The sequence below is a fragment of the Dermacentor albipictus genome, chromosome 8, assembly GCF_038994185.2.
Source record: "Dermacentor albipictus isolate Rhodes 1998 colony chromosome 8, USDA_Dalb.pri_finalv2, whole genome shotgun sequence".
Lineage (NCBI taxonomy): Eukaryota > Metazoa > Arthropoda > Arachnida > Ixodida > Ixodidae > Dermacentor > Dermacentor albipictus.
The window spans coordinates 1840556-1851721 of record NC_091828.1 but is presented as its reverse complement, the minus strand read 5'-3'; the positions used below and the strand labels follow the sequence as shown (position 1 = coordinate 1851721).

The 11166-nt window shown below is 47.0% G+C and overlaps 1 protein-coding gene across 3 annotated transcripts in view; it reads right to left on the bottom strand.

Moving 5' to 3' along the window:
- The window catches only part of LOC135911567 (MIF4G domain-containing protein A-like), a 90870-nt gene continuing 79704 nt past the window's right edge, over positions 1 to 11166 (bottom strand). For all 3 annotated transcript variants that reach the window (XM_065443891.2, XM_065443892.2, XM_070523040.1), the window contains exons 6-7: positions 3092 to 3400; positions 1 to 515 (exon numbers count right to left, since the gene is read on the bottom strand). In XM_065443891.2, the coding sequence (XP_065299963.2) occupies positions 280 to 515; positions 3092 to 3400 (545 nt within the window). In that variant the 3' untranslated portion in view covers positions 1 to 279. The remainder of the gene's footprint in view (positions 516 to 3091; positions 3401 to 11166) is intronic.

Genomic DNA, 11166 nt, shown 5'->3' with positions numbered 1-11166 from the left:
TACATGGCAGGGCTTTTAATTGCATCATCGGTGCGAAATGTCCAAGGCCATTACCTGATCCGCACTGACTTCAGTCTAAGTTTAGACCGTCGCCAAAAATGTCTCTTACTGTTCATAAAACACTCCCTTCGCATGCAACCTGTTGAAATGACACAACTTAAACCAAAGATGAGCTTTCGTAACGTGAATTATTCGACAAAAAAGAGCACCATGCTTGATAAGAGTTTACTACAGTGCATTCGCACCCCTCAACACAGCACAATCGCAACCCAATGTCAATCAGTGCGCCGAGCACCACCGGCACCTGTCGTGTAATAGCGTTCTTGGCGTGCCTCCATTTTCCACCCCGAAGCTCGGAGCTCGAGAAGTTCGAGGAGCGCCACGCGCACCCCTGGCGGGCATTTCGCCGCGAGGAATCTGTCCCGCAGGCACTTGGCCAGCGCCGCCACGCGGAGGGGAGCGGCTCGCTCGGCGCTCCTGCCGGCGCTCTTCAGCGCGAAGCGAAGGCACTCCAACTGCGCAAAAGTGAGGAGACAAGTGCGTTAGCGATAGCACGGCGATGAGGGCCACTACATTTTCCGTCTCGTTACCCCGTACTTACCGTTTTATGGCACCCAGCGACTTTGCTGGTTGCTTTGGTGATAATTCTGGAGACAAATCAATCAAATTTGCTATACGACATTATTTACTGAGGCTTAATAGGCTCCACTAAACTTGGCTTGATTTCAGAACAGTGTTAACCAATACAGCTAAGATATGGAGAATAATTACGTACAGCGAGTGTTACCGCGCATCTATATTTAGCAACAAGCGAGGTATCTAGAGATGCGGTTAATGCTATAGAAGTCATGCCTTAAAAAGAAACCACCGTGAAAATTGAAAACGTGACTGCTCATAATAACGTTTAGACTAAGCGGCAAAAAGAATGAAAGTAACTGTGATACTTTGCAACAAATCCATGCCAAGTCGCACAAAGCATTGATGCGCTTTCTTTTAACCTTCACATGGCGTTGGAAGGCATGTTGTCCAGGATGACTTATGCCCGCGTCACACGGGCAACTCGGATCTCCTTCAAACTTCTTTCCCTTAAAGGACCGCAAGGGAGTTTCACCTCCAAGGAGTTAGCTCGGTGTCACGCGGCCTATAAGAGAGCTTTTGAAAGCTGCCACTGGGGGCCCATTATGCGCTGCTCACCTCATACGCAGTCATGAAAGAAACACGTTATATATTGCTTAAAAGTTTTGGTTACTTGTCTTTTCTTACAAAATACAATTATTTATTACAACCAAAAATGGCACAGTCAGGGCAAACGCAGCAGCCATTCCGATAACGCCCAGTTCGAGAGTCGAATGTAGCTGCTCAACTCAAATATCTTTGTCAGTGCTCAAATACTATATTATATGCAACAAAAACAGTTATAATTGCTGGTAAAAGTTAAATTAATAAAAATGAGGGTGATTTCTTGGCTCGAAATTCAATCACTCTGGGAACACGAGTACTGCCTTCAGTCTGCAAGGGAGATCTTCCATCTCCTTTCGCTAGAAACTTCCTTAAACTTGCTTTGCTAAAGGACTGCCGTGTGACACGGCGCGCATCTCCCTCGAGATAAAGACGTCCTTGGTTGAAGGGAGTTAAAAGGACTTTAGCCGCGTCCATAGGACAGGGGTATTAGTGTACAAATAAGCAATAAGGTATCTGAGCCTCGTTCAGTTTATATTGGTGTTCCACAGGGCACCATTTTAGGGCCCCTTCTTTTTAAAATTTATGTCCACGATTTGGTAAACATTGATCGATACTCACATTTTCTAATCTATGCTGATGATACCACGTTATTTCTTTCGTCAAAAAACCCAATTGATTTAGTCTCAAAGCCTAATATCGCATAGGAAAAATTATATAAGTGGTTAGTCGAAATTGGCCTAAGTATTAACTCCTCAAAAACTAAAGGAGTGCTATTTCGGGATAAAAATATGCAGGCCACATTACAAGAACGCCTCATGAATAATTTCCCTACGATTGAAGTCACTGAATCTGTAAAATCTGTAGCTGTACACTTTGACCAACACATGACCTGGAACAATCATAGAGATTTCGTGGCAGGCAAACTATTCCAAATTACTGATTTCATCTACTCACTGAGCTTTCTCTCCCATTCCAATAAACAGTTGATATACAATTCCTGTTTCATGAGCCACCTAAACTACTGTTGCCTTGTGTCGGGTACGACTTGTACAACAAACATTAAGAAGTTCTACGTGCTACAAAATAAAGCAGTTCGTGCTATATGTAACAAGCCGTATGACTTCCCATCTGCCTCCTTATTTCAAGAGCTTCAATCTTAAAAATTGCAAGTCCTAGAGTATACCACCTGCCAATAGCCTATCGAAAGAAGCACAAAAGCAATATAAGCCTTACACAGTCAATAGCCCAACTCAGGAAGCGTAAAGCTCGTTACAAAACCCGATTTCCGGAATACTGGTACACACCTCACTCGCGTACCCATTACGGCATGCAAATGCTATGTTCTAGACTGCCTAGGTTACTCAATGAGCTCATGAGTAATGAAATTGATGCACTGCCGTGTTTTCCAGTTTCTTTTTAACTTTCTTTCACGCCTCTAAATTATTTAGTTATGTCTTTCATGTCTAAACTATGTCTGATTCAATTATGATTCAAAATGTTTTTTTTATTGACTAGGTGCTCAATCTTCTTATATTAACATAATCACAAATTTTTTATAGTCATTACCAATTATGTTGCTCCACCCTGCTGCTCGGATGTTTGTGGGTTTGGGTAACCGCGGAGCAGCCATGTGCAGCTTTTTTTCCCACTCTCCTACCACTCCACTGTATGGTACTTGTTCTGTGGAAATAAACATTCATTCATATGCTAATTTGCTCGGAATGGCGATCGTAGCGCTTGATTTGCCTGCATTAGACTCACTATGAAGCTGTATCCTCGGTTGCCGCAAAGCATTGCTACTGCGTGCCGTGCTACATTGCCTTCCCTGGTTTACATCAACGCTCGTGCGGATATAGACGGGCTCGCAATGTAGCATTCACAGCGCAGAGGACAGTCATCGGCCACGGACCTCGGCAGCGCTGTCCTCTGTCATCGCGTCGACCATGTTCTTGCAGCACTCGCACAGCATCGCCGCCAGGCAGAAAGCACGTCCGCAGAGCTTGGTGCCGACCACGCTTCCTCTCTCTGTGATGGCTGCCAGGAGCTCGGCCAGGAAACTCACGAAACCCGTGCAACGGTGGCTGGGCTCTCCGGACTTGCGCGGCTGCTCGGTCGTTTTGCCAGTGCCAGCACACCCTGGCTGCAACTGGTCGCGCTGCCTGAAGCGATCCCGGCAGCTGTCCATCAGGGAATCGAGGAACGTGTCGCCGCTCTCCTTCTGCGATCGATACCACAGGGGTTGCGAGAAAGCCCTCGAGGACCTTGCGTTCCCACCCTGACCCTTAGGTGTCGTAGTCGACGAACGAAAGATGTCAGGTCAAAGACCAGCACTCTACGTTGTCATGAAGTTCTATTTTATCTGTATAAGATTCGCGCTGGCAGAACAACTCCTCCCATAGTGACCAACGAGATAGAGTGTCGCGTTTGAATTATCATGTAACCTAATGCACGCGAACGTTGGCCTGCATCAGCTCTGGCTTCTGGCCCAGCAGTCTTTTTTTCTTCGCAATGTCGATGACGCAGTGAAGAAAAGAAGACCCCATGCTACACTGTAGTTTTGGGGGAAGCAGTACAGCTAGCGGTAGCAGTAGAACAGTATGATAATGCACTTAGTTACACAACCTTCATGCTACTATCCCTTAAATAATGTTTTGTTATAGCCAAATATGTCCCGATCGTTCTGTATATCTATTCATGATGTTTTACGTTGTGGAAGTTTCTTGTTCAATGACATCTCACGTTCAAACCATTTGGTTTGTCCATTGTACAATATGAACAGTACATTAGTGTATTTAGCGCATTTCTTACAATGTATTTCTTGTATAATTATTCAAATATGTATTCTAATCATTCCATAACCTTTGAGTATACTCTTCCCCTATACACAATGCTTCTAGAGCCCTGTAAGGTAACTTCAAATAAAAATAAAAATCACCGTCATCAGCCTGTTTTATGCCGACTAGAGGACGAATGCGCCTCCCTGCGATCTCCAATTACATCCTGTCCCGCGCCAACCGATACCAACCAGCGCCCGCGAATTTCCCAATTTCATCGCTTCACCTAGACTTCCGCCGTCCTCGGCTGCGTTTCTCTTCTCTTGATACCAATCCTGTAACCCTAATCGTCCAAGGATTATGAAACCTGCGCATTACATGACGTGCCCAGCTCCATTTTTTTCTCTTATTGTTCATTCCAATATCGCTATTTCTCTCTGATCCAAACCGCTCTCTTTCTGTCTCTTAACGCTATGCCTAGCATTCTTCGTTCCATCGCTCTTTGCGTGGCCCTTAAATTGTTCTCCAGCTTCTTTGTCAATCTCCAAGTCTCTGCCCAATATGTCAGCACCGGTGAAATGCAGATTGCACACCTTCATTTTCACTGATAATGGTGTGCTTCCAGTCAGGAGCCGACAATATCTACCATATGCGATCCAACCAATTCTAATTCTTCTATGAATTTGCTTCTCAAGATCAGGGTCCCCTGTGATTAATTGGCATAGGTAAACGTACTCCTTCACAGAATCTAGAGGCTTATTGACGATCCTCAACTCTTACTCTCTTACCCGGCTATTCATCATTATCTTTGTCTTCTGCATATTATCGTCGACCCTACTCATACACTCTGTCTGTTAATCTCCTCAATGATTTGTTGTAACTCATCTACAGTGTTGCTGAATAGAACAATATCATCGGCAAACCGAAGTTTGCTGAGATATTCGACGTCGATCCTTACTTCTAAGCCTTCCCAGTTTAATAGCCTGAGTACTTCTTCCAAACACGCCGGGAAAAGCATTGGAGAGTTTGTGTCTCCGTGTTTAACCCCTTCCTCTATGCGTATCTTCCCGCTTTTTTGTGTGTAGAATCAAGGTAGCTGTGGAATCTCTGTAGATCTTTTCCAAGGTATTTGCATTAGCGGTCTGTATTCCTTGACTGCGTAATGCCTCTTTGACTGCTGCTATCTCTGCTAAATCAATAGCTTTTCGTAATCGATGAAAGCCATATAGAGAGGCTTATTGTACTCTGCAGATTTCTCGATTACCTGATTGTAGAGTATCCTCATTGTAGAGTATCCCACCCTGAATCCAGCATGTTCCCTTGGTTGATTAAAGCCCAGTGCTTCCCTTATTCTGCGGTGGTATATCGCGCGCGTGACGCAAACGATCCCGTCGAGAGCTGGGCTCGAGACAATAGACTCCCGGTTGCTGCACATGTGGGAAGCCAAACCCACCTGCAGCACCGATGGAAACAACAGGGACACAATAGGAGACTACGTAAACGGATGGCGCAACTAAACAAAAAAATAGAAAAGCACGCACTTAACCTGCAACAACAACAATGGGAAGAGAAACGTGAGGAGATGGATGGTCAACTCGCCACACGTTGCACGTGGCAGATACTATGGTACCTGATTGATCCCACCAACACCAAGACCACACACATACAAGGCATATGCAAAATCATACACGCTTACGGGAGAACGGAGCAAAAACTCCTACGGAATGTGCAACGCCTTTACATATCCCAAATGCCACCGTAAATATATCCGGACTACTCGGGAGAAAGCAACGCCACCCTAGACGCGGAATTCTCCGTTACCGAAATCCAGGCGACCCTCGTGAAACTCAACACCAAGTCGGCCCCAGGCCCCGCTCGAATATCCAATAAGGCACTACGCAATCTCGATCACGGATCGATTGAGAAACTCACAAAATATATTAACGAGTGTTGGGTGCACGGCAAGCTACCCCAGCAATGGAAAGAAGCAAATATCATACTGATACCGAAACCTGGCAAGAAACTACAGCTGGAGAACCTGTGTCCCATCTCCCTCACGTCTTGCGTGGGCAAGTTGATGGAGCACGTGTTTCTCCATAGACTCACGGATTACCTCGAGGACAACGAATTATTTCAACACACCATGATTGGGTTCAGCAGACATCTCTCTACGCAAGACGCCCTTCTGCAAATAAAACATCAAATTATAGACAATCCGGGGTGCTTCACGAGAGCCATCCTCGGCCTGGACCTGAAGAAGGCCTTCGATAACTTTCACCACGATGCCATATTGCGACAAATCGACAAGCTAAATCTCGGACTGCGAACGTACAACTACGTCCGAGACTTCCTCACGGGAAGGACTGCTCGCATGCGAGTGCGACAACTAGGGTCAGATCAAATCAACATCGGGAGCTCGGGCACCCCGCAGGGCTCGGTGATCTCGCCGATGCTCTTCACTCCCGTCCTGCTGGGGTTACCCAACCGGTTGCTTCTAATTGAAGGACTGCATCACACGCTATACGCGGATGATATTACGATCTGGACGACAAGGGGCAGTGACGGAGCGATCGAGCAACCTTTACAGCAGCCCATTCGATGCGTGGAAAACTACGTCATTGGCACGGGACTTGCCTGCTCGGCCGAAAAATCAGAACTGCTGCTATATAGACGGGTGAGAAAGGGGCGCCCGCCTAAAGGCTACAACCCCCCGGAAAAGGAACATATCCAATTATAGGCATCGAACGGCCTACCCATCCCGATGTTAGATAAGTTCCCGGTGTTAGGAATGGTGATAGAACACAAGGGCGGCAATGGTGAAGCGCTTCGCAAGATAACGGCAAAGGCCACCAGCACTATGCAGCTCATTCGACGCATCACCAACAAACACGCGGGCATGCGCGAAGGTAGCGTCACACAACTCATCCAAGCCTTCGTCTAAAGTATACGGCAGCATTTCACAACTGCACGGTAGCAAAAAGAAATAAGCTCAACGCCCTCATACGTAAGGCGTACAAATGTGCGTTGGGACTTGCGCCCGGAGTCAGCACCACCAAGCTCTTAGAACTACACAACCCAGTCTACACAACTTAGTCTACACAACTGCTCGAGGAACTCGTGGAGGCGCAACAAGTGTCCCAACTCGAGCGCCTATCCAAGACCCGCCCGGGCAGACACGTCCTCGAAAAGCTTAGCATCACGTACCACACGCAGCACGGCATCAAAGTAGAAATTTCAAGAACCATACGCGAAAAATTACACGCACCCCCGTTGCCTCGCAACATGCACCCCCGACACCACACGGGGAGTCGTAAAGCCAGTGCGCAACACATGAACTAAAGTTACTCCAGCAACAAGGAGGCGGTCTTCACCGACGCAGCCCGTTATCGAGACAGGAAGAGTTTCGTGGCGGCAGTAACTAGAGAGCGAGGCGACCACCTTACGAGCCTCACCGCGAACACGGCACATGCCGAAGTGGCAGAGGAAGCGGCCATAGCACTTGCCCTTACACAAACCAAAGCAACATACGTGATCTGCGATTCGCAAATGGCAATTCGCAATTTTGCAAATGGGCGCATCTCGCAAGAGGCGTATCAGATACTCCAGCGACATCCTATACACCAGGGAGAGGCCGACTTCGATACCCGAAGGCGCTTGCTATGGATCCCGGCACACACTGGACTGAGCACCCCCAACGAAGCGGCTCACCGCGTTGCTCAAGGCCTCACTCACCGAGCATCATCGGAGGAAGAGCCCCCGCGGCGTACTGCAAACATCTGGGCGTGAAAGGATCGTTAGACCAGGTTCCACGACATCACGACACACTACCAGTTACAAAGACGCGTATACCCATTCCCTCACGCTAAGTTAGACAGGATGCAAGCAGTACACTTCAGACAATTACAAACACATTCTTACAGAAACCCCAGACTCATGCACGCCATATATCCAGACATGTACACTACAAACAGATGCACATCGTGTGGCGAGGTTGCCATACTAAATCACATGCTATGGGAGTGTCGGTACTTAACAAACAAGTCGTGCAGTGCCGACCCCTCCGTCTCTTCCACCGCCAGCCTCTGGTCACGCTGGAAGACTGCACTGCTCAGCTCGAACCTGACAGCATAACTCTGGGCCGTCCAGCGAGCCGAGGAAGCCGCTTCGAGACAAGGTCTCGGAACCACGTCCGCGGTGGGTGCCCAGACCCACTAAAAGGACGCCGGACTCAAATCTTATTGATTTGAAAATAAAGTTTATGCTCTCCCTTTCTACCGGAGATTATTTTGGTGCATACTTCATATAATACTGGAATTAAACTAATGCACCTATAATTTTTCAATTCTTTCACGACTCCCTTTTGGGGATTACTATAATGTTTGCATTCTACCAGTTTTCTGGGACCCTTGCAGTCGGTAGACACTTCGAATTAAGAGCCGCGGTTTCCTAGCAATATGTCGCCCCCTTTGATTAAATCGACTGTTATTCCATTTTTTCCTGCCACTCTTACTAGTTTCATTTCTTCTAAGGCCCTTCTCACCTCATCGCTAGTTATTGGAGGAGTTTCTGTATCCTGTTCATTACTCTTTCTAATGGAGGTATCCTGACTCCTCTGGGTGCTGTACAGGTCAGTATACAAATCTTCCGCTGCTTTTACTATATCTTCGAGATTGCTGATGATATTATCCTGTTTATCCTTCAGTGCATACTACTTGGTTTGTCCTATGCTAAGTTTCCTTCTCACTGATTTCAGGCCGCGTCAGTTTTTCACGGCTTCTTCAGTCTTTCTCACGTTATAGTTTAACATATGACTTACTTCGCCTTTTTGATCAGTTGATCAATTTGAATTTGTAGTTAATCGAATCTTAGCTTGCCTCAAGGATGGCACTTCAACAATGTAGGTGCTCCTACGACTGAAAGAGTCCTTTTCCCTTGCGTCGAGATTAGGCAAATAAAAACGTGGCTTTATGGGAAAACGTGGATTTTATGGGAAAAGCTCTTCGTATTAGAACAAGAGTGGATTCTCTACAGCAGCCATCTCATTTTTTCTGGCAGCACCCAGTTTTAATCAAGAGCCCAGGCTTTATTGACTGCGGTCGTCAATGCCACGGTGACCTCTCATTAGTCAGCAGGGCGTGAAATGGTACGCGTGCTGAAGCCCAAAATGCTGGGCATGAGTTGCCCGTCAGACAGGATTATGGCATCGGATTGATGTGAATGCCAGTAGGCATCTGTAAGCAGATGAAGGAGACGTGGATGTACCTCAAGTGTGACAACGTTCACTAATTCTACCCGCTGTACATATGCCCCGAAAGCGGCTCCAGGACTGCCGGGAGTAAGCTAGAGTTTATTTTTCCGTTTCCTGTAGGTATAGAACTCCTTGCTGTCCTAGTGTGTTCATGTGACAGAGACTCACTGTTAGGAACGAACTGCGAGTGGGCGGGAAACGACAACCAAATAAACGCGAATGAAATTCACACGCTGCGAAATTGACTGTTTTTTAGCACTCCAGAGGTTGTCATATTCTGTGTGTGTGGGGGGGGGGGGGGAGAGAACAAAAAAAGATGCTCCCATTAAATTCGCTTCGTTCTTTCAGTTCGCTGAAGTCCGACTAGGAGCGCCCTTATCCGTCGGAGCAATGGGAAGATCCGGCCGGTTCCCGGTCACGTGAGCGCTACGCCGCTTCCGTCGGCGCGCATATTGCCAGAGGCAGCTCGGCCGCAAAGCGCCTACGTAAATTTGCTGTTCTGCTCTGACGGCCTCAAGTCGATGATGGCGACGCAGCAATGCCTGAATTCATTAGCGGCACCTTCAGTAGTTCTTTTGAGTCGAGAGGCAACCAGTGACAGCGCCTTATGAAGGTGCTCAAAGCTTTGTCCTTCTCCTTGTCCTCAATGCCGCTGCGCACCGCATTGGCTTCGCGCATCACGCGGAGAACGAAGCTCGCTCTTCACGGTGACCAACTGCAACGCCGACGCCTTGCCCATTTCACGTGGAAACCGAGCCATGCATTGAGCAGAGTTCATAATTCCTAGTAACGCCTGGTACCGCTGTTCTCGTGGTCCAGGCACGCGTAGTTATGCGCCCATTTTCACGTTTTCCGCGTTTTCCAAATAACCCAGAAAAAGAAAATATTTCCTCAAGACATAGCCTACTGAAAACAACTCAATCGCGTGTTCTAAAACACAATTACTACATTCTATAAAAATTCGCGCGTTCAATTTGTCAATTAAAAGCTTCTTAATTAATCTGTTCTGGTTATGTACGGTTCAATCGCGAAAAATATTATCCTAGATCTGTACCTCAGTGCTGACGGAATACCATTGGTTGCGTCCTCATGTATGCCGTTTTATTTTTAAGAGCTCGGCTAACATGAGCTGCGAAACCATGTATATGGTCAGTGGCATGAATTGAATCTTATGATTATTTTTAGAGATTTCGTAACGTGTCGCAATATACCTTATTTTGCGGGGTTCCACTGTAATAACGATACGTCGACAAGATTTGCTTTAATGATGAAGTGCTTAAACTTTTATTATGAACCTCGCAACAGTATTAAACAATGCTTTTCACTAACTGCAATGCTAGGTGTATTCTTTCGCACATGAGCCTATATGCCACGGTGACTTTGAAGATTAGCTATATGGTTGTGTGAAGTTCGGCGCTGACAGTTGGCACAACGCCAAGAACGATGTCAACGGCGCAGCACTCACGGCACATGATGCATGAGCTAGATAAGAACAGGCAAGAGACAGTGCGGATGACGTCATCGACACAGCGGCCGCGATGTCGACTCGCACTGGTGGCGCAGCGCAGGGCGGATAACTTCAGCGCCCAATATAACTCGGCGCTCGGAGAGGCACATGATCAGATCTGTATCGGCACTTGAACACAACAGCCGGTGCTTCATAGCTGCGAAGTAGTATGGGTGCTTCTCGTTGTCTAGCAGCTGAACGGCGACTTATACCCCTGTCACACTGGGCGTTTTCGAACTAATGTCATTCGAACCGAATGGCATTAGCATCGAATGACATTATTCGGCTGCTACACAGCGACATATAATGCCATTAGCACCGAATGACTCATTCGGCTTCGCACTCGGAGCAAATGTGTACTCTCAACCCCAGAAACACAGCAAAACAGGACGGAGCATTTGCAAATTGAAAACCTTACTCGTTTAGAAATAATAACTTTTGCACGTTTTAATGGA